A 25024-nucleotide genomic window follows, 5' to 3' on the forward strand; every position below is an offset into this window, starting at 1 on the left:
AGCAGGCTTCATCCTCCCTGCAAGGCTGCCCTCAAGGGAGGCTAGTACGGCACTTACTCCCTCTTGTTTATTTCAGGAGCTCTGCGAGTCATTTAAGACAATTTGGGGAAAAGTTGTGTGGCTCCCCCTTTTCACTGAGACCTTAGTAATAGCAATTACATGATTTATAGGGTCTAGAAAGCTTACAGGGTTGTTTTTTATAAGTAGTAGCATGTTTTTTTTTTCTTTTGTTTTTCTTTTTAACTTACAAGATGGTCCTACTGTAAAACTAGACCTTTAATAGTTTTGAAAAAACAATGGCTCTGGCTCAAGATATCATTTAGACTTGGGCACTACAGTTCAAGTAGTAACATCTATGGTTGTAGTCTGTGGGTGAACTATTTGCCCTAATACTACATAACAACTTCCTCCCTCTTTCCTCCTCCCTCCCCCCCCCAGCAACAAGCATATGTTGCTGTTACTGGATGTAGCAAAAGTTTATCTCAAATGCATGGCTGCAAGAGATTTTCTCTGGATAGGATTTTCAGCAGTGCTCTGTTCTGCACAGACCTCTAGATAATGTGATTGGCAGTGGGGGTAGATAGGCAATAGAGCAGCAACCTGCATATGCACCTGATCATCTGTTTCTGAGATATGGTAAAAGAAGTCTAACAGCTTCAGATTGGAAAGTAAACTGCTGTCACGGGAGGAACTCTGCAGAGCACCAAGCGCCTGTGCACCTGCGTCTCGCATTTTGGTGCCAGAGCGGGGTTGGCAGAGGGTTTGTAAGACACTATTGTTTGTGACTCATTGTTCTTCGCTAAGATCAGCTCCTGCAATGAGCTCAGGAATCTGATTCCTGACTGGCTGAGTGGAGAGCTTCATCCTCTCAGCTGGCCTTGGATGGAGATGACTGCATCGATTCAGTGCCTATGTATAAAACAAGCTGAAGTCAGCACTGTGATTAAGCTGCTCATTCTGAAATTTTTTTTGCATCCATGGCTTTTCTGCCATCTGTTAATAAAATGATGTAACTGTTTTCCAGTGGTGGGGAAAATGATGACGACTCTGACCAGAACTGGAAACCTCCAGAAAATGATCTGATCCAGAAGTTAATAGCACAGATTGAATATAACTTCTCAGATGAGAACCTTGAGAAAGATGCATTCCTCCTAAAGCATGTGAGAAGAAATAAGATGGGCTATGTCAGTGTTAAACTCCTCACTTCTTTTAAGAATGTAAGTTAACTTTCAAAAACTTTTAGTACTTTCTGTAAGCCTGAATTCAAAAATTCGGAAGTCATGAAGAGAACTTGTTTCATAAGGTCAGTTTTAGAGTCTTCCTCTTTCTGTGCCTCTCTGAGTTGATGCAGTTTTGATGTGATGGTTAGTTTTGTTAGAACTTAAATTTCTGAACTCCTTCATAATTGTCTAGAGAAAACATAAGCTTTAAAGTGACTATATTTTTAAATTATTTTGGGAGGCAGTCAATCTTTTTTTTTCCCCTCCACTGAGAAGGGATGGTGAATTTGATACTGTTTGCAAAATTATGGAGATCCAAAAATTACAGTAGTAGAAAGTATCTGCTAGCAGAAGTCACTTAAATTCAAAAATCTATGTAGACTTTACGTAGACTTACTGTAAATACTTTAGGTGGATAGTTAATTTGAAATTAACTGTTCTCCTTAAACCATGTCTGTCTTAAAGGTGAAACAGCTTACCCGTGACTGGAGAACCACGGCATATGCACTGAAGTACTCAAACACTCTTGAACTCAATGAAGATAACAGAAAAGTTAGAAGAAAGACTCCAGTTCCAGTGTTTCCAAGTGAAAGCCACCCTACCAAGATGCTACTGGTGTATGATATCCACTTGATTTCTGAGCTGCAGGTTCTCCACAACAAAGAACAAGAAAATGGATGTATGCAAGAAAAGATAATGGAGCATCTCCTCAAAGCCTTTGTAACTTTTGGTGTCATTTCATCCATTCGTATTCTCAAACCTGGTAGGGATCTACCACCTGATGTCAAGAGGTTCAGCAGTCGATACAACCAAGTAGGAACACAGGAATGTGCAATTATAGAATTTGAAGAAGTAGATGCTGCTATACGTGCTCACGACTCCATGTGTGCTGAAAAGAAAGAGACTAGCATGAAAGTTGTCCTAATAGGCATGAAACCTCCAAAGAAAAAAGTTCCCAAAGACAAGAACCGTTATGACGATTCCACCAAGAGTCTTAACAAGGTTAGATCCCTGAACAAGAGAGTTGAAGAGCTTCAGTTTGTTGGTGATGAATCTTCAGCGAATAGCTCTTCTGACCCAGAGAGTAATCCTACATCACCATTGTCAGGACGCAGAAGTACTGCAACAAGCACTACGAATAAATTAAGCCCTATTATTCACCCAAACAACCATTTGAGTCCTAATGTGTCACCCAGATCAAGTCCTTGGAATAGTCCATCTTCACTAAGAAAAGCGACCAAAAAGTCTCCTCTTGCTGAAGACGGCAAACTTAACCCAAACACTAGCCCTGAAATTCCAGGGAAAGGCACAGATTATTCTTCAGATAGCAGTATCACTCCTTCTAGCAGCCCATGGGTACAAAGACGACGACAAGGTCAAATGGTAACACAAGAGAAGAGTCCAGTCAGTAGCCCCATGCTGGCTCGCAAAATACAAAATGCAGATGGTCTGCCTGTAGGGGTGCTGCGGCTACCTAAAGGGCCTGACGGCACTAAAGGATTCCATAGCGGATGTGAAAGAAGGAAAGCTATGAAGAATGAATAAATCATTCCTTACAAACATTTTTGCAAGACAGCCAGCTGCTTTTGTTCAAGCCTAGTGAACGACTGTCAACTGAGTGACTGAATTAAATCAGTATTTAATTTTTAAAAATTTTGTATTCATGTAGAGACTTTATAATTTGTATATTGCTGTATTCACTTATCTGTGTTTTTTTTTTTTTTATGTATTAGTTTGAAATGCCTAAACATTGAAACAGGCACTATTTGTAAAGCTATGACCCTGAAGACTAGTGTGTAGACACTTACTGTTTAGCAGTTGTATTTTGATAGCTATGGTATATTACTAGTCTTATCTTAAGGAATAGAGTTTTTGAAACCTTCCTGGTTTGGTTTTGTCTCAAAAGGAACTGAGAAATGTACGCTACAGTGAGCAGTTCTCACCTTGCATTTATCTCCAAAGACACTAACTATGGCTTACAGGACCAAAGTGTAAGTTTTTCTGTGCTGTGAACAAGGATGCTGAGGATTGAAGATTGTTCTCTAAGTTTTAACTTATAAACAGATAGAAGTAAACTGTAACACTAATTCAACATATATCTTTTTTTTTTTTTTTTTTTTTTTTTTTTTTTTAAGGAGAAAGCTGCACCTGAACCAACACCTAAACTAGATCTACACCATATAAAATTATAGCAGTTACTCATTCAGTAAAAAGAATAGATTAAAACGTGCTCTACCCCACTATGGATTGTTATTTCAGTGGTGATACTTCACTCTCATATTGACTATATGACAGAGATATTTTTACACAATATTGTAAATTAAACAATGGTAATCTGTTTTAAAAATCAAATTTACTTCAACACTGACAACTTTAAACTAAAATCTCATCAGGCACTAATTATGAGTCTTATTTTGCTACAGAAAAAAGCCCAACAGAAGTCAGAAACAGTTTCTATATTAGTATATTCATATTCAGTACTACTTTGAAAAGCTTTAAAAGTTTGCTTGTTTCATAGCAATGTAAAATATTCTAGGCACAAAATACCTTCTCCCTGGCTACTTTTTACACTAGCTGGTAAACATGATGGGTTTGTTTGTATCTTACTTCAGATTTTAGACATCAGTTGTGTATCCTGAGAATCTGGCATAGACTTGTAATTTGACACAAACCAAAAAGAATTCAGATCTGGACTGTTAAGGTTCAGCAGAGATGCATAAGATTAAAATAGGGGCAAAATTTGGTTCTTGCAGTACCTAAAACAATGTACTCCATTATTCTGGAGAAAGATCTTAATTTGATGCCCGGTTTGGCAGAGGTATGATCTGTGCCTAACCAAAAACTAAGAATCAAACAGGAAATCTCGAATTAGTGATCCCACAGTTTGATCCATTAAAGATTCTAGAGACTATATATTACCTTTATTAGAGGCATCAATTTTAATCATCTCAGTTCTGAATCATATACTACAACTATGTGTTTTGGATTCTAATAATCTTAGTGTGTGTTCTTTACTTCACCTAAAAAAATTTAGGTGAAAAATGTTTTGTTTACAGCTTGAATTCATTTTACGTTTTGTAGCATTAATGTGGCCAGTATTCTTCAAATAAATGTCAGTGCTAGTCTGCAAACAGTTATAACAGGATGATTTCAACAACATTAATGTACGTTATTGTGAGGCTAATTCAGTTCAGAAACAAAAGGAAAGATTGAACTGATTTGATGAACATTTGTAAATTAGAATCTTGAATAAGCAGAGGAAAGCAAAAGGCACAAAATAAATATGCACTGATTTTATAAATCAGGAAAACACCACAGTTGTTTGTAAAATTGTAAAATTCCAATATTTTAATTCCCTTTGAGTTAGGGTAAATTGATACAAATTCATCTTTCCCTGTGCAGTATTGTGCCTTTGTGTAAGTAAAAAAGAAATCCTCACATAAGCGGTGGCAGTCATCACCGATCACCCTGTTGGGTCCCTAGCACTCCTCTGTGCCTATCCCTCTTTCTCACTGCAGCGTGACAGCCGGACTGACATTTCTCCTGGACGCTCCTACTGCGTGCGCCCATGCTGCTGCCTTACACATCACAGGCATCTCCGCGAGAACTTTGTGAAGTCACTGCTCTGCTTTAAAATAGCTGCACTGAAAACAACTAAAACCCATCCTCAGTTCAGTTACATCAGATGTCTCTCAGATAACATTTCATCATTAATGCTATTTTGTCTTAATTGGTATACCGTAAGTTTACCTTTTGAAAATTTATATTAGAATCATGTATTCTGTATGCGCTTTTTATGTGAAAAAGTAAAATGTCTGAAATAATGCAAGTGTAAAGTTTCTATTTTACAGGAGGAATTCAACTTTTTGAATCAGTGTATAATTTATCATTCTATTTCTCCTTGTTTTCAGAGGCCAACTTCAGTTACTGTAGTACAGTTGTTTTTGAAACACAACATGAACAGATCAAAGGTGTTTGTAATTAATCAAGTAAGTTGTTTTTTTTTAGTTACAGGCAAAAATACTGTTTTATGAAGCAATGTTTTGGTCCCAAATCTCTGAGCTAACCGGTATGAAACAGATGAGGGTCTTCCCCTGTTCATGTGTTCTAGGAGCAGAGGGACTTTCTGCTTAGCCAAAACAGGACAAGTACAATGAATGTCAAAGTCCAAGACATAATACCAAGATGTGCTGCCATATCAGGTAAAATTTAATTGGTTTTAGGTCATCCCAGCATACTACACAGATTTTAACAGGTAAATAATCACATATTTTGTTTTAAAATACTTCCATTGTAAAGTGGATCTTGTTTAATGTGTAGCCACTTAGTTATTTTTGTTAAAACAAACCACAATAAAATAAAATATTTCTATGACATAAGTCACTCAGTAAAAAAAAATCCTTTGTGTTTTAAGAATTGCAACAGTGATTTCTGAGAATCAGAAATTGTAATTAATGGAAACCGATTTCAGAAGTTGAAACTCTGAAAGTTGAAAAAAAAACCAAAACAAAAAGAAAAGAAAATCGTTATGTATACTCCATTAACAAATTAACAGTCATAAAATACAATGCAATACAAGTTAGTACTGCATAGTTTTGGGGCACACAGTGAGGAGAGTTATAAAAACTACTGCAGTGAAGGAACCTATGTCTAGGAGGGAGAGGAACCAGAGTCCTCAATGGCCTTACCAGATGCATTTTTGCCGAAGTACAGGCTGAGTTCACTTTAACCTACTTGGGGCTTCAATGCAGATAAAAGATACCACTTAAACAGCCAGCTTAGTTACATCCCAGCATCTCCTGTTCACCCTTCTAAAATCGCTTCCTGTTGATCATGCCAATGTGTCAACACAGCTGCAGTCTTAAACTGAAAATGAGGTCATGCATCTTTTCGACACATTGCTTATACCAAGTATATTTAATTAACACAAACTAAAAATCTTAGAAGACTCACCTGAATAAAATGAAACAAGCCTCAGTTTTAAGTGAGCCTTTAAGATAATTACAGATATGCATCACAGTTAGTACAAATGTATGAAAGAGTAATAATTCTCAATCTGTCAGGTCTACAAAAAAGTCTCACTACAGAAAGTAATTTTTTTTGGAAAGGAAAATTTGTTGTTACATTGTCACTGCGTCTCCTTAAACATCTCAGTGGAGATTATTTGAAATTTACTTTGCTCTATCTGTACGTGGTATCCTATTTTGAACAGCAGTATTGTTTACACTGCTCACAATATAGTATCTCCCTAAAGAGAAATTACAGCTTCATCAAAACAAGAGACTAGATTTTTAAGTACATCATGACAAAATCTACTCTCATCTCCTTCACATTCATTAATGAAGGAGGACCTAACACTGCCGGACCTGAAATAAGAAAGTATTTTAGATCCAATTCCCAACGCTTATATACATGAAGATTACATTACAGTCACGTGTAAAGGTTGCAGAATTTGCACTCACGAAAAGCTAAGGGTATTCACTGCAAAAACATTTTCTTTTTCAGCCAATAGTTCTGTACTGGACAGAAGACAACTCAGCTATATCAAAGTCATAGACACCATCAAGCCCTGGAGAACAGCTGGAAAACCTTTTGGTAAGAATCATTTGCTATTTTATCCTACAGTGGATCCCGCCTGCATGTACTTTAGAAGACTTTAGTGCAAGCAAAGCAGGATACGACCACAACAGGATGAGGATAACATTTTCAAATATAGGTTAAACTTAACTGATAAGCTTTTTGGACAGGTAATTTTGCTACCATCAACATTTATTTTAGCACTTTACACAGCCACAAAGAATACTGTATCATTGCAACACAAACAGATAAAATTACTGTAAGTGAAATACATTACTCAGCTAATTAAAGCAGATGACTATCTGACTATTGGGGAATCCACTGGGAGCTGTGTGAATTGCTGCCAGTTGCCCTATTTATCTGGCCTGAGTCCTTCCTGCCGGGCCCTTGGCTTGGCTGCACAAGAGAAAAGGTGCCAGGGCCTGCCTGGGAGAGTTCCCACTGGTGGCGTGTGCCGGCTCTGCCAGGCAGAAAGCTCAGCCATGACTGGAGCAAGTCAGCTCCAACACTGTGCCCAGAGGAACGGTCCTGCTGTGAGAGGGACGACGAGCCACGTCCCAGGCCAGCCTAGCGTAGCCAAGTGCTCGGGGGCACCGAGCCAGCAGCACTCGGCCACAAAGAGGTAAAACTTTTGATCCAGCTTTCCAGTGATTAAATGTGTTGGGAACCTACTGACAGTTATCAGTATTTTATAAGCTTTAGTCAAGCTTCCTAATCTTGAAATGCTTAAGAATAAAAACAAGTAAGAGCAGTTCCCATCACAGCAGAAGAAGCGGCTTCTAGAAGATATACCTCACAAAATACTATTGCTATCCGTTTTGGAAACAGAGATGGATTAATAAACTATACGTTGAAATTAACTTTAGAACAAAACTCTAGTTCTGTCAGCTTTATGTCTCTAAATTTTTATTTCACTAGTTATAGCAGTGCAAATTGTGTATTACAGCATTGAAGTGTGTAGGTGAAAGTATCATAATTGGTGGTTATTCAGGAGATTAAGATGAATAGACCCATACTGCATAACCATTTCATGAACAAGTTTAAGCTAAGTATATCAATGTTTTCTTACAAATATTAACAACTGAAAGGATGCATTTACTGTTTACTTGCCTTTTTATTTCTATTTGTGGAAATAACGGCAAGAATTCCAGCCAATAATGTTAAGATATGTTTAGAATACGATTTCTTGGATTCCTCGCGTTAGTTATTGACAGCTGAATGTACTAGAATTCAATAGTAAACACACTGTGAGCTTGCAGTTGCTCAAAACCCACCACACTGCTGTAGCCTAACTACAAGGAAGACTGAGGTGGGTTGAACTAATGGTATTCACATCGCTACACTTTCAAAAATTAAAATGGCCTAAGAGTTATGATGCAATGGTGGTTGATACCTGATTTATACCTTCTGCAGTGTGCGACCGATTTACTCTCTGGGCAAGTTAGAGAAGTGGACAGAAGAAATATGAAACCCGGCTGAACAACCGCAACTCCTGCTTTCCTCATATCTCACTAGTCTGCTGCTACACATTACAGACACCTGGCTGAGTTTCATTGGCAGATCTAAACTAAGTTACATAAAGAAAAGATATCTCAATCAGTCCAAGCATAGAAGCACTGATCTGTAATTCTTAAAAGATACTCCAAAGTGTTAACTGTCAAAATACTTAATATAGGAAGAGTACAGTCAGGATGAAGTTAGGAGCGCAGTAATTAGATTGACAGTATACAGTTCAATCACTTCTTTGGAAGCTGGGGACTATTACAGCCCATTTATAGCCATAATATTTCATATTAACAGCTGCACCTTTCAGCTTCTCTGTGACTTCAGAGCTCTGCAGGGAGCCAAGGATGGATGTGACAGCTGTTTCTTGCTCTATTTTACACATATATAAGCAGTCACTTGAAAGTGGACAAAGCAAACAACTAAATGCTTACCTGGGACATCACAGAATGAGCTCCTGGCCCCCGACAAGGTGCACTGCTCAGTCCAGACAGCTGCTTCTCTGAAGAGCTGATGGCAAAGCTACATGTGTTTCCTCCAGCTGCAGCTAGAAAGTCGTATTATTCATTAGCTGGCCTGATAGCTTAGCACGTGAGTAATAGCTTAGCACGTGAGTAATGCAAGTTCTCAGCAGAAAAGCTATCCTTCGATGAAACATTAAATTTGGTAAATTGATAAGAGACAAATCCACTGTGCACAACCAAATTACAGGGCATTTAAATGCATTCATTTAGATTCTCAGTATCTACATATTAATATGCTAAAATGGTGATTTATGTTTTACTAGATTATTACATTTTTCCATTGATTTGTCTTCACATATTTTTAAAGGAAAAGTATTGTGTTCAGATACTTTTAAAGGAAAAGTAATGTTCAACTGAAATACTGAAAACAGAGTTATAAAAGTGTTTTTATTAGTTAAATAAAGCTATATCAAATAACTCAGATTAATAAGAAAAAGTTATCTAAACATTCTTTTTGCATTTAAAACAAGATTATTACAAAAGACAAACACTATCCATACTTATTATCCATACTTAGGGAACAGAATTATTTCATCCAAGATACAAATGTACCAGCTCTGTTTCTCAAGCACAGCACGTATTAACAAAATGGAGGAATTTTTTTTAACTTTCCAGTCAATTTCTCAACTGTTACAGAAGTCAACTTCTTTAAAAAAAGAAAAAAAAAACACAAGAAGGAAAAGAAAATATTATCTCTGCAAATACTGAGCTGTGATAAACTGACTTGCTGTTTTAACATATTCTAATTTCATGTGTGATTGGCCAGTGCTATCTTCCAATTTAGTAATTAATTCACACTTCTGATAGATTACTACTACATTAATCTTTATCGAAGCTGGTATTTGTATTCAAATAATCTTAAGATATGCCTATGTAAATGGATATTGATAATCATTTAATTGTTTTAGATTAAAATACATTTCTATTCAAGCTAATACTCAAGGCTTTATCCTCAGAAATATTCTTCAACTGGATCAGCCATGCTATCTAGTTGTCCTGAGATACAACAAGCAGCAATGCTATGATTTGACAAGCTGAGTTTGGACACCTCACAAATATTTGAAGACACTGTATTAACTACCCAAGGCTTCTGCAAAATAGCCCCTTCTCACTAAGAAGTTTATGTAAAGATTAAACAGAACTGACAGTGAATTCTGTCAGGGCAACACGCAGCCCATGTTCCTAATTTCTTCAGCAAAGTCAACAACACTGACAATTTCATTAAGGAAACTTGCAACAGACCGGTAATCCTCTCATTCAAATAGACTGATTTTCTGCCTTCAGAACACCCACTCAGTGCTTTCTGGCTTTGCTAGAACTGCAAAAAAACATGACTGGTCACTTTATACTTCAACCCTCTCAAATTCAGATACGATTTTCTGAAGTAACAGAAAGTTACTAATAGAAGTTTCTAATAATGGCTGAGCTTTCCCCAAAACAACAATCTCTCTGGGGGAAAGTGGTGGTGGTGGTTCTGCACAGTAGTAGATAAAACATATCTACAAACATGCACACGCATACACACTCACCCTATGTACCTTTCACTGCCTGAACTAAGGAACTCCCTCTGCTGTCAGAACAAAATTCAGAAGAAAATAAGTATACCTCTCAAAGCTGACTATTAACGAATTCTGAAGCAGGTTATATATGCTTCTATTAAATAAATACCACACACACACCAGAAATCTCATTTATATGTTGTTCTGTTCAATAAATACCACACATACATGCACACTAGAAGTACCAGTTTCAAAAGCATGCAGGTTCAAGTTATTTTTATTGCTTTTTAAAAGAAATAAATTAGAAATTCTAAAAAGCTTCTAAAGAACAACACCCTTTCCTCTGAACATATCACAATCTGCTACATGTTTAAGATTCTTATCTTTATATAGTATAAATATAGTATGGAGGCCCTACAAGATACTATGGATACTAAGTGTATTGATAGGTACCACCACATACACTGAACAATCCTCAGCAGGTTTCAGTCACACATATACATCAGCAGAAACAAATGCAGTATTTAATTCCATTGAGAAAAATATTTCATTCTCCCTGAGGTTGTCTCTGTCCTCACATTCACTCAACTGCTCAAAACATGTTTAAAAACAAAGCAAAACAGATCTCACACACACATACCAAGTATCCAAACCACTTGGTGTATTGTTGCCAACAGATTTGTTTTTATCCCTCAGATCATGCCTTTATTTCGTTCCAATACTGAACTGTTTGTAATATGATCACATATTTCAACAGAGTAATTTTAAAAAATCATATTGTAACAACTAGAGAAAAACTACATGATGACACATCTAGAATTTTAGTCACTGACTGAAAACCCTTCCACACAAATGGATTATCTGGAAGGACTTTTGCTTCTATCCTCATTAATCAATGATGCTTTCCTACATTCTTGATTTTGCACAGGCACAGTTTCAGGACTGGATTCATAACCCTGAGATCTGAAAAAGGCCAAATCCAGGTACTTCAGTAAAGAATGCTTATTAACTAAACTAATACATCCAAGATATTTAGAACAATATTTTGATTAATTAAATAGAGTTGGCTTCAGTTTACACCATTGTTCTTTTAGCTTTGATTTTACCACACTTGAAGCAAAGATATAGTCGATTGATTCATAGGAAAGATCCCACATCTGTGATCGAGTCAGATTAAAAGTTTTTGCAACCAGCTCGTATTCCTGAGATAGGTCTGTTGCAAAGACGCCTTTATCATCAGTCTAGAGTTAAATTGAAAGAAGTAGTTTAAATTAGTTCCTCTATATCAAAACAGGCATTTTTACATGTCACAAATCATTTTTATGTTATTGTATTTCACATTTTACTTCATACTTCTTTTCATCTGTTGATAATTACTTTATACCTTATTTGCCCCATTTTCCTCAAAATTAATATATTGCTCAAGTATAGAAGAAAACTTAAAAGTGGAAAGACAACTTGTCAAGAAAATAGGATTTTCAATGAAAATAAGAAGTATCTATTTTAAGCCATCTTCTGCCCCTGGAGTACCTGAGCAAACTTCAATGAGATTACTACCTGCTTACTCTCTTCAGAAATCTGACTTTAGATTTTATAATAAATAATAGCTAGAAAGATGTATGCGTGTGAACTATGTCTCTGTGTTTGTCTGTGTTTGTGTCCTTTTCCCTTTCCTCAAATTTGGGACCTGGAACATAGTCTGTATTCCTACAGCTTCAGAGAGGCTGTATTTATCACCACCTGCATTTGTACAATGTCAGCAGGAACTGTGTCTTGATGCTGACTGAAGTACTAAGCTGGCATCTTAAGCACATCCGACAGAAAGCAACCCAAAGATTTTTCATCTAAGATGATCGAATCTGGATTATTTGAGGGCTAATGAGATTTCTCATCTGCAATTCAGAGCTCTCATGTCCCTGGATAGAGAAGACCCTGCTATCTCTATCTTGTTAAACTTAAGAGACTGTAGTATCTCTCTCCCTTACTATTCTTGTTTTTATAGGTCTTAATGGGTAAACAGTTTTCTCACGTGACTTCACTGTTTCAGAGCAACATCTAACTGTGGATTGTATTTCACCAAACAAATATCATAGAGTTCAAACTCAATAATGAGTACAATAAAGATTGACACTTATTTGAATAATAATATGACAACTCTATGCAACTCTAATACATATATATGCCTGGACAATGCTAAAAATTGTAAGGGTTAAATAACAGGATAGTAAGGGTGTAAAAAATCTGCAAATATCAGCAGAAGTACTTGGCATGTCAAAATTTCAGGACTTTATTTAGCTGTCAAGTGCACCCCCAAGAAATTTCATTCAACACAATAAATACCCTAGCAAGTACAAGTTTAAAAGCAGATGTTGGACCAGTATGTTTAAGCAAAATCTGTCCGTATGCAAATACTTAAAAAGTTTATGGCATACGTATTTTCCATATAAATAAGATAATCAAGTGTGTCTTGCTTTTACAATAAAAACAAGATACATCTAAAATTTGCATTTGTACCACAACTGTTTCTCAAAGCAGAACATCATGATTTGCCATAAACAGATGGTTTGCTATAAGGACAGAAGTTATAAATGAAGTCAGCTCTGATTCATAATAAGGAGATACTTTTCCAATTTCACACTATTTCTAGTTCTACAGTCTTTGCCTAAATACAGGTCTAAAATCAGAATTCTTACGCAAAGCACTGCAGGGTGACCTATGTTGTACCAGTATCCAAAATGGTGTTTGTCACAGGAAGGCACTGTCTGAGTTTTGATGTTTGATGTCATGCACAATTCTAAGGAAAAAATGAAGAAACAAGGATATGTATCACATTAAAAGACATGTTTTTGACACATTAATGGACTTACTTCTATCCCTGAATGAAAATTCAAACCAATTGTTATGAGGAAAGTTCACTAGTCAACTCCTTCTCACCTACTCTCTGCATGCCCAATTTAGGGAGCCTGCAAACCACACCCATAAACACCAAACAGCTTTGCACAGTAACTAAAGATTATACTTTGGTTTTGTTTTCATTTCAGATGTCAGTTGTTGGCTCCTGCGACAAATATGACACCAGACATAACAAGGCTGCAATATCAATGCTTCTCTCTATCCTTTTGTTTTATTTGTTGAGTCAGTACCAATAATTGTCATTAAGATCAAAGAAGAACAACAATTAACACAAATGCATATTTAAAAATTTATCTGAAGTGAGGGGTAGGTTCATAAAATACCTAGTAAAGCCTACCTAGGGGAATTCAAAAATCATCGAAAAGTACTCTCTGATAAAATTGATTTTACATGAAAAAACAGAAGTGTCAGCAGTACACCTTTATCAGTAATTTTCCCACACACCCTTTCATGTCAGTATCTTTGTAAGTCAGCTCTGGGCAAAGACAAATCTTTTAGAGCTACTGGATCAATATTAAGTTCAATACCCAGAAGTCTAGAGATTACCGAGTAACTTTCTGATCTTATTTTTCTTACCAATAGGTATATGGTTCTGTCTAACAAGTGGCACTAATTCTTCTGAACCTGTTGTTGCAGAGTTGAGGAATGTTCCATGTCCAATTCTGTCAGGAGGCAGGCCAAGAAGAATTTTGGTCTCCTCTTCTTGATTTGGAATCTAAAGAAGATATTTTACATTCTGTCACAGCAGCACAGCTGTACTATTGTACAGTAACAAATTACACCTGAGTTCAAGTTTGATTTCATAGCACGTTTTATCCAAAAAAAAAGGGAGGGGATGTTCATGAGACTAAATATCCGCATTACTACCCTCTAGAGAGGGCATTGGTGCATGAAAGTGACTCAAGATGGACTTACAAAACAGAAAGAAGCCATAGCTATTTGCAGTTCTAAAGTACTTTTAATTGGAGGCTGTCAGATCAGCTTTAGCCTCAGTTGCAGAGAATAAAGAAAACTTTTACCTCTGAAAGGTGCAATGCCAGCTTAAGACCTGCCTTTTTCGCTTCTGAGAGGGGTTCCAAAAAATCTTGACCATGTCCTGCCTTGAAGACAGAAATATATCATCATTCTACAGCTTATTTTTATGAAGCTCAAGTTATATAATTAAGAAGTCTAGCAATATCAAGATGGTTAATTTAAATATACTTAAATTTTAATCATTTTTCTTTTTCCAGTGCTTCACTTTTGAATGCAGTGAGATAGCTGATGTTCTGTTACATGGACACAATTTAGTCCAACTGGCCAAAAGTAGTTCATATGATACCCAACACTGACTTAAAGCCAATTAAGTCTCAATTTTGACACCTATTTCACATTCATTACCTACAGCTAAATGTATTTCATTTCAATTTGACAGCTATCCTTAAATATCTTTGCTTTCTTAATAACCAAAGAGTATCTAATACTTCTAAAAAAAATTTAAGTTAGTATCAACTTTCAGTATTAAGTTACCTCAACCCCATTGATCTGACCAGCACAATTTAGTTACAGACACTTCTCATACAAACACTGCTTTTCAGTGGCTCTCCTCTGAATATCATGTAGTAAGCAACTGATTCTTTGTCAGAATATCTGCCCCTTACAGCAACAAGCATAAACCTGCTAGCAAGAATACAAGCAATCCATTCAAACTACCAACAAATGTAGGACAAAAACATTTAAAAGAATAAGGTATGGCTGGATCTGCTGTTAAACAACATTGAGTACTCACCTTCAAGGACAGATCAAAACAAAACAAAAACTTACAGTGGGATCACCACTGAGGTCAAGTCCTACTACAACCCCATCAGTGGAAAGAAGGAACTCTTCAGCAAGTTTAACAGTCTCCCTAGCAACTGCAGGGCCACCTCTTCTATTAATTGCTATTAATAGTCTAGGAGATAAAAGAAATCTTATTAAGTTAACTACAAACTAGTAACAGGAAACTGACAAATCTGATACCTAGAAAAAAAAAAGAAAAAGACATTTCCTTCATGGTTGAGTACAGAGAGTATTTCTACAGGCAATTATTCAAGTAACGGAGGTACTAAAGTGCAGAGGGAAAACAATTACAATAGCACGTGCTGCTGCTATCATCAGGGATTATTAATACACTTTGTACCATAAAAGTTTGCTCTGGTACTAGAGCTGTTTTCATAGTATCTTCTCTCCTGTCCATAACACTGGAACAAATGACTGGAATTATCCTGTCACCAATTTCAGCTTATACTAATATGCCAGCCTATGAAATGCAGTAGCTACAGTGGTGGCAGGAGCAGGGAAGAACACCCTGCCCATTTGCTGCCTGCACTATCAGGGAACAAGCTGTGACAGCAGCAGGTGGGAAGGACAGGAATTCTTCAGCCTCCACAGGTAAATCTGACAGGGGTCACTACCCAGAGTATAAAAGACAGAAACATGCTCACTGTCTTCAAGCAACCACAGACACCTAAAACCCTTCTGCCAGCTGGAACTGCCTCTTCTCTAGGGCAGGTGACTTGTACAGATAAACCAGCAAAAAACTTCACAATGAACCTAGGCCCTAATGGAGGGGTCTTTAATGCGGTATCCTCCAAAAATCACTTTTTCCTGAAAATGCTGCAGAGAACGCACACTCTTAGAGGTGAGGAGTTTCACTCAGTTTCCTTCTCTATCAGTAAAAAGGAAGATAAAAATTCATGCTTCTATATGAATTATCTAATTTATATAGAGGACTGTATAAAACCATTAGTCAAATTGTAGGTTAACAAAACAACAAAAAATAGACATCACTAAACTTCCTCTGGAATATGCATGATTTTCTTTCCTACACTGATGGTTTGTATACCTCTCTGCAAACCATGACTGACCATCAGACTCAACAAAACCTTGAAATAGATGCACTGTGTGCATTATTTACCTTACATCTATATCCAAGCCTTCTTCTTTACACTGCTTTATACCTTCAAGTACAGCCTCAACATACATCCTTTTGGTCATACCTACAAAGTACACGTACTCCTTTTGAATCGACATATTTGAACTAATATCATTAAGTCATGTTACAATAAGACCCAGCTCTCTATTCATTCTGCACCTTTGATTTTGCTCCATGGTATTCTAACTTGTACAGTTCTGATTCTACTTAAAAATGCACAGATTTATTTTCAAGTATACATTTGGATTAAATGTCCTCCTGAGTATCTAGAAAAAAGAAAATAATTTTATATGAACCAGAGATTAATAATAGCTACTTCTCTGATGCATTTGTATAAAATCATATGTAAAAGAAAATAAAAATTAAGTAATTAAAATATATTAGCTATTAAAAGAAACAGATAGCCTACTAAAATAAATGGCCTGAATTCTTGTATAATGAAGTCAAAAGAGTATACATATGTCCCGCCAAAATACATATATATTTTTACTGAACTAACTGAATTTGACTTGTTACTAACACAACGCTAATTAAGTTTTATAGTACAATCAGACTTAAATTAAAACTAGAACGCACCGTACCTGTGGCCTTTTCTTCTCTAGGAGTGCTCCTCAATTCCAGGTACTTGACACCATCATCAGCAAATTCTTTAATAACATCTTTAGTTATCTGATTAAAAAACAGCATTTCCATATGATGAAAGTAATGCTTATAATCGGTTACACTCTCTTTTGTAGCTTAAAAAAAAGAAAAGTGAAGTTTTGGTGTGAAACACTTGCGTAATTTTCAGGTCCCATGCATTTCCATCACTCTCCATCCCTGGAAATAGAACTCACAGAGGGTAACTTCAGTTCCTTCAGCAATACTCAGAGAGTACACGGGAGTTACGACAAACGAGAATTTCTGTGTCTGAACAAGAACACCCAGCAGCTGGCACAGTCACAATCCCTTTCACACGTATCTACTGCTCTGAAAGCTGATCAAGCTGCTTAAAAGAAAAGGCAAAAAGGCCAAAGCACTTTTTGGCCCTATTTTTATCACACAACAGTCCTCCTAGTCTGTTTGTAATTTGCAGGGAGAGGGGGAAAAAAAAAAGAAAAGCAATTCCAGTTCAGTACTCTTGGCATACACTGAGGCAGCCGATTACAGAACTATGAACATTTTAAAGTCATTATCAGTCCAAGTATCTGAGAGCTCCAAATTACCACTTACGTATTGCAAGACCATTGCTTTAAAAAATATTTAAATTAAGAAGTTGCATAAAATCCTGTATTTCTAAATTTTCGTGTTTTACAATTAGTTTTCAACTCCAATTGAAGGGATCATTGTTGATATCATTGTTGCTCAGCAACCAATGCTATTAAATCAACTAATTTTGTTTTTATGTAATACTAGCCTTGTTTTCAAAAAGCAAGAGGAGATATTTCTGTTTGCTTGTTTTAAGCTAAATTTTGATTAACTTACCAGTAAAATATCTTCAGTTCTGGTGGTAATCTGATAGATTATCTGAAACATCTGAAAACATCTAAACCAAAAGATTAAAAAATTAATTGGATGAAAGTTTAATGGCAAAATTAGTATTCTAAAAAATAAAGTCTATATCTGGAAAACATGTATTCACCATGCTCAGTTAACTAGCTTCTCTATAACTTAAAATATATGTCTTCTTATAAGACAAACAAGATCATCTTAATAGCCATTTCTGATTTTAGGTGCTAAGAAATTCATTTGCAACAAAAATTATTACTACATTTACCATCACGCTTTTTAAGCGCAAAGAAAAACACGACGTTTCCATAAAAGGAAACCATGTGAGCCAATTTTCTCAAAAGAGCCCATGCTACAAGTGCAACTTTTCAGTCCTTCAAAAAAGGAATGAAATTTGATCTACATGACATTTCCATTTAATTTGCACAAGTTGAAGAAGTGACTTTACAGATACAAGAAGCACAAAAGCTACAAGATTATACTGCAATTAAAACTTCGGCAGTCAGAGTAGGGCAATCTACTTTTCTGTTTCGACTTGGTCCAAAGCAGCTTGGTAGCTGTTCCTCACGCGCACACACGTATGTACACTCACTCCTCTAGCGTCCTCTTATTTTCTTTGTCGATCACAGTCATCCCGTTCTGGATCTGAAGGTACGGTTTCTGGGCCATAAGCTTCTTCATAGTGGCAGAGCTGATACAGCCGTTCAAATGAGCATGAAGTTCCTACAACAGAAAGCCATACTTTATTTTTTATTTCATTACAAAAAAAATACATGGGATCCAAGAACTCTTTCCTCATCAGCTAGAAGTCAAATTTATAATCTCAGAGTTCTACACTGCTCAGGTACAGCAACGTTTTTCTACCCGCTCACCTTCCTCTTCTCGCTCTGCAGAGGGAACTCGCAGCCCAGAACCGCCTCCACCCTAGCGGGGCTAACCGCAGAAAAAGGGGGGCCCCCCGGCCCCGACCCCCGCCCGGGAGCCCGAGCCGCGCCGCCCCGCAGCGGAACCCCCCGCCTTCCCCCCCGGGAGCGCGGCCGCGGCGCGGCGCGGCTCGCACGGCGCCCGCGGCAGCGCACGGGCGGCCAGCGGGGCGCCGCGGCGCCGCTACAGCTTGCGCGGGCTCGACCTGACTGCAGGGCGATCAGGCCGGAGGAGCTGCAAACCAGCCGAGGTGCAAAGCCGCCGCTCCGCACGCGGAATACAGCGCGCTGGAAGGAGCGTTCCAGAGCGGTAAACGCTGCCTGCTAGCGCGGCCGGCTGCGCTACGCCGCCAGCCCCGCGCCGCCCCTCCCCGCGCCGCTCACCACTTTGGGCAGCTCCCGGTAGAAGCGCAGCTCCCGCTGCCGCTCCGCGCCCGCCGCCATGACGGCGCCTGTGGTGGCGGGCGGGCGGCGGCGGGCGGCGACATGGCGGCCCCGCCCCGCCGGCGGCGACATGGCGGCTCCGCCCCGCGGCGCCGGCGGGATCCGTTATTTGCCGTTGGAAGCGGGCGCGCAGGGGCGGCCCCCGCTTCCACACGCGGTGCGCTGAAACACAGCAGCAGCGAGAAAGGAGGCCTGCTCAAAAACGACAACTAATATTCAATGAAAGCTTCAATTTTTAGTTTATTCAAGTCATAGTTGTCAGGTTCACTGCACCTTAGCGCTACACAAGCAGCAGTTGAAGCCCAGTGTAAGAGGCCCCCGCAGGAGGCCGCGGAGCCGCGAGGTGGGCAGCCAGCTGTCAGCACTCCTCCTCCCGGCGCTGCAGTCTGCTACAGGGTGATACTCCACTAGGGAAGTATCTCCCTACAAAGTCCTAAGTGGATAAGCTACTCATTACATACCAGACCTCTTCTTTGAAATTAACTTCCAAGTCTGCTAGCACAACGACAAATGCAGCTTTCACCAATATGCCAGGTCAAACCCAAACATAACAAAGACATCTTGGAATGATCCTAAACTGTATTTTAATTATTTCACATTTAGCTTTCGGTGTTACTGCAATCTAATTCTAAAACCCCTCCACACTTTTAAGTCAACAAGTCACTAAGCAAACGTCAGACCTTGCTATATCCACAAAGAGATTAACATAATTAATATCATAAAGCATGGCAATCTACATACTGCTAAGGTAATTTAGGCTTAGGCAAATAAATTATCCTCCAAATATGAATATATTACTGACATATTTAGGGAATTTAAATTTGTAGTTGAACATATAAATACAAAGTAAATAATATCAAATCAGTTTACATCTCTGGGTGCTTGACAGATCAAGTTCAAGAACAGTGTGGAATTCAGTTATCTGTACAACTTTTTTCATAGAAAAATAGCATGCCCATAAACAAAAGAAATTAATTTCAACTTACTCAGTGATCCACTCTTTTATTTTACCTTAGTTAAAGGCAGACTAAGTACAGATACTGTACATTAAAATCTATACACATAAAAAGAACAGTTGTTCTTCATTCTACCTTAAAGGCTTCATTTCTACATTATTTTATTTATGCCCCTTTCCAAACGATTACTCCTCTCTGAAACATATTACATCTACATTTAAATATAAAGGGAGCCATCTGCAGGTCCCACATACCCAACACCAATTAGTAGCACATCAATTAATGTCCATATTCCAAGTCCACCAAAGCTGAAGAGTTTTCCCAGACCTTCGCGCCACTGGCCCAAATAGAAACGATCAGCTCCAAATCCACCAAGGGTGATGCTACAAAAATAAAAACATGATTATTTCTTACTGAACTGTTTGGGTATCCACACTCACTTATTTTTAATATACCTACAAGCTGATGATAGTTTTGCTTTCTATCACACAGCAAAATACAAAGGTCTTATAATTACCAAGTCAGCTGTTTTTTTACGTAATGAGTAAGTTCTTGATGCAACAGCACTATTTCTTAAGATGAGTATTATTTGTGGACTCAACTGTTTTTCATTCATAGCGAGAGATTAAAAATATGTGTATCATTCAAACTTTGCGAATTTGTGTTTCAACATTTCTAGCCTGACAGAAGATGCTATTACATCTTTGGTTCAGATAACATGGAGACTCACTACATAAATCTATTGTATTAACCATTTTTGAAATATTAACTTTATGAAAAAGTCTCTTGAAACTACTTCAATTACTTTCAAATCACTACTGTAGTCCTCTAATGGCTTAATATGTCAAAAATTAACCAGTTCATTTCAATATGGCCATACGATTTCATACCCTTTTAAAGTATTTCTAGCTGTTAAGAGTTGGAAGGGAAATCTTAAAAAATCCAAGACAGCTCTAGCCAACTCAGTGGCATCTGTCAAATCCAGAACATCCACATTCATTTCAGATGCCAAGAAACAATTAATATAAACAATTTTCAGTATTATTTAAGAAATGGGAACAGAAGCATGAATTTGCAGAATTTTTGAACATTTGCACCTTATTTGACACCAGAGTGAAACACATGTCTTCCCTATTTAGAAAAAAGGATCGTTCTGTGAAGCCTAAAAATCATTGGCACTTACTCTGAAGTACATTAGTTGCAGAAATAAGGTAGAGGTTTTCTTTCAACCTCTGTTTAATGAAGACCATCAATACCATTGTATATGAAATCTTAAGGCATCCTGTGTGTCCAGATCCTGTCAGACAAATTGCCACAAAATAATAGGTACTCATTTCTCAATTAAGTAATGCCCACTGAGCAGAAAAACACAGACTGAAGATTTAATACTCAATTAATATTTATAATTTAGCATGAAGTTCTCTAATAGCTCTTGTGTACCTTAGTGCCAAGGCAGTAGACCACTTATAACCTCCAGTCCAGTTGCAATAGAGCATCTTAGGAAAGACACGATTACCTAAATGTTAAAACATATTCAAACCTTAATGCAACAGACAGACAAATGAGTCAAAAAAACCCCAAAACATGAAGCTAGAACAAACTGTCTTTTGCTAACAAGAAACTAAAACGGTTGACATTAATTGAACCAAGAACCACCAATAATAACAGAAAAACCCATGTATTGTCTATTGCCCTCTGTTCCATTAATCTTTGTCTCACACCAGAAAAAGGCAAGGCAATTGAAAAAATAAAGCGGGGGATGGAGAATCAAATTAGGTGGGTGGAACTAACATGAATTTTTTAAAGTTTAATTGATGACACTTGAAACTGATTCTGTTAATGGTGTCCAAATTAGTTTAATTCATAAAAACGGACAGAAATAAAATAGTTCTATTTTCGCTCACCTAAAGGTAGGTAACAGTAGTCTTTCAAGCCAATAGTTAGAACTGTCATTTTTATAATTAAAAATGAAAATATAACTATAAAAATACTCTATTTTCACATTAAACAAGGTGCAGACTGTTACCGCAACGGACATAAACAATCATTATATTGACTCAATACCAAGAAGTTAAGAAATTCTTTAGAAAGAGTTTATTCACAAAAATCTATTTTAGCCCACCTTACCTAGACAATGAATATGATCCCGTACTGTACAAGTGGCATTATATCGTTGTCGTGGACAAGAAACTGTCATGCAGTTTGTAGAATTGGTACATACATAATCAGTTGCTGCAAGCTGCCAGCAAAACTGGCATGTCATGTTAATTGTGAAGTTCTCCTGCTCGTTGTTATTCTGATCCTATAAAAGGGAGTATTGACACTTCGTTAATAATCAAGAGTTTCACAGTGTACAGTATCAAATTACAGCTACAAATCACAGATAGAAGTTTCGAGCAAAGTAAGGCTTATTCTATGTTTGCCATCTCTACACGATCAAGTATAATAGAAAATCAACATCAGAAAATTGGTAAGAACAGTCATTAAAGTGCAGTTTAATATTGCTGCTTAGTCCAGTCTAATTGTAGGCTATAGTCAAAAGAGGCAGCCTCAATTTAGTCTTACCTTTTTTTATATACAGTCAGTTTGCTCATCCAACAGACAATTAAACCCCTACCCTCAAAATGTTTCATTTATCATTCGTCAACAAGCTGATTTAACTCAATCGCATGGCTGCATAACAAAAAGATCCTTGCAAGGGGAGACAAAAAGTAGTAGTCTAGGTCTGCCTCTTCTAACAACAGCCTATAGTTAAGGATTAAACGTACCAATCTGTAAACCTGCCTATGTAACAAAACAGAAATTCATCTTAAAAATTTCTTTAATGACAAGATACCAAAATTTAAATTAAAAAGACTTTAATCCAGATTAAAAGTAATAGGTTACTTACAACGCAATGAACATGTGGCTTAACTTTGCAATCAAAAGTGACTGGCTTCCCATATACACAGGAAAAATTTGTGTTACATGTCATACAGTCTGCTGGCAATCTACTGCAAAGTCCATTGCTAGGACATTTAGTCACATAAAACGGCATTTCTGTAGTTTCTGAAAAATGAATAAAAAAGCCTATATGAAGTGAGTGTGTACACATATAAAAGGCTTTCTCTATTAGGCAATGAACAGAACTAAAGGTGAGTATTGTGTACCACTAGAGCCTGCTGAGCTAGATGAACGGGCCACACAACAGTGTAAGGTACGCTGCAAGGATCCCTGCAGAAGGTCTGTACAGGACAGTGCATCAACACAACATAGCACAACACCAAGAATAGGGCTCAGCATGAATCCCAGAAGTAATGTAACTGTTTATACAGAACACCATCTCAACCAGTATTTATCAACAGAATTAATCAGCTTTGGTACAGAAACAGGTTGACATAGGTTGACACCAATCTAGTTTTGCTTCAGCACTAAATAAGTAATAGTAAGCTCAGATATTTGATGTCTGCCTGTGTTCAGAATCACTTCTTTCAAACTGTTGGCAAGAAAAGTATTACAGCCAAACTTGATATAGCTTAATAAGCTACAAAAGCTGTATTTATTTCAGATGTGACATAGTAACAACTTCTTGTGGAACCTTCAAAAACTTCCACCATCCTGAGAAGGCGTTAAACACGTGAATCGTGATCCTGGTTTAAAAAGTCATTTTCTAGCTGTAAGATCTTACACAGACAACCCTTCCAATTATATAATCCTTACAGCTGCTTAAGAACATTTAAAAGTAATTCTAATTCTGTGCTATACTATAGTATGTCTTTTATGACTGTGAAAGCATACACAGGTTTATAGAATTCAAGAACTTTACTATTAAATTCAAGATTTGAGGAAGAAGTCCTATAGAAGAACAACAGAAGATATAACAAAAGCAATAATTGTACCTGCTGCTTTAAAATAGGGAGCATTTGTACTTGTTGAAGTTAGACTTTTTGCAAGCGTAGACTGGGTCTGTGAGTGCTTTGTGGTCATCAAAGATCCTGCTATAAGAAAAAAAAAATGGAGAAGGTGATACTTCCAGAAGAAAATTGTTTTTCGGAAACAGCTCGATTCCAAAATCCTGACAGGAAATTACAAGTGAAAAGTGTAATGAAGATTAAAAACGGTAATTACAAAAAACTGCTTTCCTAGTTTAGAAATAATAGGCTGCCCAAACATTAAAGATCAGTGCTAGAATTGTTCCTGTCAGACAAGAAATTATTTTTGCCTCTATTCGGCCTCTTTTTTGATTCTTTAGACCCTTAGAGTACTCAAAGCTGATCGCGTGTTACCAGCAAAACCATCTAATCAAGTAACAGTGACCTCCTCAGCAGAAAGCGCGAGCAGAAGAACTCGCTGGAAACCGCGGCTCCGCCAGCGCAAAACGGCCCCTGCCCGCGCCCAGCTCCGAGGGCCGCGGGGCCCTGGCGCTACGCACCGCGTGCCGCCGCCGCTCCCGCGCCCCACAGCCCGCCGGGGCCGCGCCGGGGCGGCCACCCGGCTGCCACAGCCCCCGGCCCGCGCCGGGCCCAGGGCCGCCGCGCCGCCCGCGGCGCTCTCGGCCCGCTGCCCGCGGCTGCCGGGAAGCCGCGCTCGGCCCTGCCCGGGCACCAGGCGGGCGCCACTGCCGCTGGCCGCGGGCGCCCGGCGCCAGGGCCGCAGCACGGCGGGGCGCCGCCGGGCCTCCCCGCCGCGGCCCCGGCCCCGGCCCCCGCTCCCGTCCGCCCGCCCGGCCCGGGCCGCTGGGGCGAAGGCGGCTCACCACGGCCCGACAGCACGTAGAGCTGGGAGAGGAAGAGCGCCGCGCCGCAGAGCCGCCGCAGGGCGCGCGGCGCCGCCGCCATCTTGCCCGCCGCTGCCGCGGGGCGGGGCGCGGCGCGGCCACCACCGGCGCGGGGCGGCGCGGGCGGGGGCCGGGCGGGGCGGAGCGCAGCGCAGCGCGGCGGGGCCGGGCGGAGCGCGGCGGGCCGGGCCGGGGGCCGACCGGGCCGCCCCGCCAGGCCGCCCCGCCAGGCCGCCCGCAGGCTCCGAGGTGGGTGAACGCCAGTACG

At 38.7% G+C, this 25024-nt stretch overlaps 3 protein-coding genes across 6 annotated transcripts; 1 reads left to right on the forward strand and 2 right to left on the reverse strand.

Annotated features, from left to right (window-relative positions):
• The first annotated feature begins 1077 nt into the window (after positions 1-1077).
• Positions 1078-9076, forward strand: LARP6 (La ribonucleoprotein 6, translational regulator). Of its 2 annotated transcripts, XR_009959479.1 has the most exons (5): positions 1078-1217; positions 1686-3211; positions 5132-5209; positions 6726-6815; positions 8211-9076. XR_009959479.1 is itself a non-coding variant. In XM_062583923.1 (2 exons), exons 1-2 carry the CDS (start codon positions 1176-1178, stop codon positions 2763-2765), a joined length of 1122 nt encoding a protein of 373 aa, XP_062439907.1. In that variant the 5' UTR covers positions 1078-1175; the 3' UTR covers positions 2766-3312. The 2 variants fall into 2 exon arrangements, 1 of the variants encoding a protein (XP_062439907.1); XM_062583923.1 differs by lacking the exons at positions 5132-5209; positions 6726-6815; positions 8211-9076 and having other exon boundaries at positions 1686-3312.
• A 149-nt stretch (positions 9077-9225) lies between these two features.
• On the reverse strand, positions 9226-19063 carry ADAL (adenosine deaminase like). The gene is made up of 10 exons (XM_062584227.1): positions 18985-19063; positions 18270-18400; positions 17654-17714; positions 16771-16858; positions 16172-16253; positions 15040-15166; positions 14256-14336; positions 13813-13951; positions 13017-13117; positions 9226-11564 (listed from the first exon to the last, which is right to left on the reverse strand). Exons 1-10 carry the CDS (start codon positions 19042-19044, stop codon positions 11373-11375), a joined length of 1062 nt encoding a protein of 353 aa, XP_062440211.1. The 5' UTR covers positions 19045-19063; the 3' UTR covers positions 9226-11372.
• Positions 18341-24830, reverse strand: TM2D3 (TM2 domain containing 3). Of its 3 annotated transcripts, XM_062584230.1 has the most exons (7): positions 24736-24830; positions 23879-23977; positions 22891-23048; positions 22128-22302; positions 21441-21516; positions 20255-20383; positions 18341-18400 (listed from the first exon to the last, which is right to left on the reverse strand). In XM_062584230.1, the coding sequence occupies exons 1-7, from the start codon at positions 24815-24817 to the stop codon at positions 18382-18384; spliced, it is 738 nt and encodes a 245-aa protein (XP_062440214.1). In that variant the 5' UTR covers positions 24818-24830; the 3' UTR covers positions 18341-18381. The 3 variants fall into 3 exon arrangements, with proteins under 3 accessions (XP_062440214.1, XP_062440213.1, XP_062440212.1); XM_062584229.1 differs by lacking the exon at positions 18341-18400 and having other exon boundaries at positions 19260-20383; positions 23879-23974; XM_062584228.1 differs by lacking the exon at positions 18341-18400 and having other exon boundaries at positions 19260-20383.
• Between the last annotated feature and the right edge of the window lie 194 nt (positions 24831-25024).

Source organism: Rhea pennata, chromosome 10, assembly GCF_028389875.1.
Source record: "Rhea pennata isolate bPtePen1 chromosome 10, bPtePen1.pri, whole genome shotgun sequence".
NCBI classification, from domain to species: domain Eukaryota; kingdom Metazoa; phylum Chordata; class Aves; order Rheiformes; family Rheidae; genus Rhea; species Rhea pennata.

What these genes read in the sequence shown, in the direction of transcription:
- TM2D3 (XM_062584228.1), bottom strand. Translation starts at nt 24,817, where the DNA reads ATGGCGGCGGCGCCGCGCGCCCTGCGGCGGCTCTGCGGCGCGGCGCTC. An exon ending in TCCCTATTTTAAAGCAGCAG is followed by an intron (nt 23,049 to 23,878) that starts GTACAATTATTG and finishes TTCATTTTTCAG; the next exon opens with AAACTACAGAAATGCCGTTT. An exon ending in TCTACTGCCTTGGCACTAAG is followed by an intron (nt 20,384 to 21,440) that starts GTACACAAGAGC and finishes TTATTTTTGTAG; the next exon opens with CATCACCCTTGGTGGATTTG.
- LARP6 (XM_062583923.1), top strand. Translation starts at nt 1,176, where the DNA reads ATGGGCTATGTCAGTGTTAAACTCCTCACTTCTTTTAAGAAT. An exon ending in TCCTCACTTCTTTTAAGAAT is followed by an intron (nt 1,218 to 1,685) that starts GTAAGTTAACTT and finishes TCTGTCTTAAAG; the next exon opens with GTGAAACAGCTTACCCGTGA.
- ADAL (XM_062584227.1), bottom strand. Translation starts at nt 19,044, where the DNA reads ATGGCGGCGGGCGCGGAGCGGCAGCGGGAGCTGCGCTTCTACCGGGAG. An exon ending in GAACTGAAGATATTTTACTG is followed by an intron (nt 16,859 to 17,653) that starts GTAAGTTAATCA and finishes TTTTTTAATCAG; the next exon opens with ATAACTAAAGATGTTATTAA. An exon ending in GGCTTGGATATAGATGTAAG is followed by an intron (nt 15,167 to 16,171) that starts GTAAATAATGCA and finishes TTTATCTCCTAG; the next exon opens with ACTATTAATAGCAATTAATA.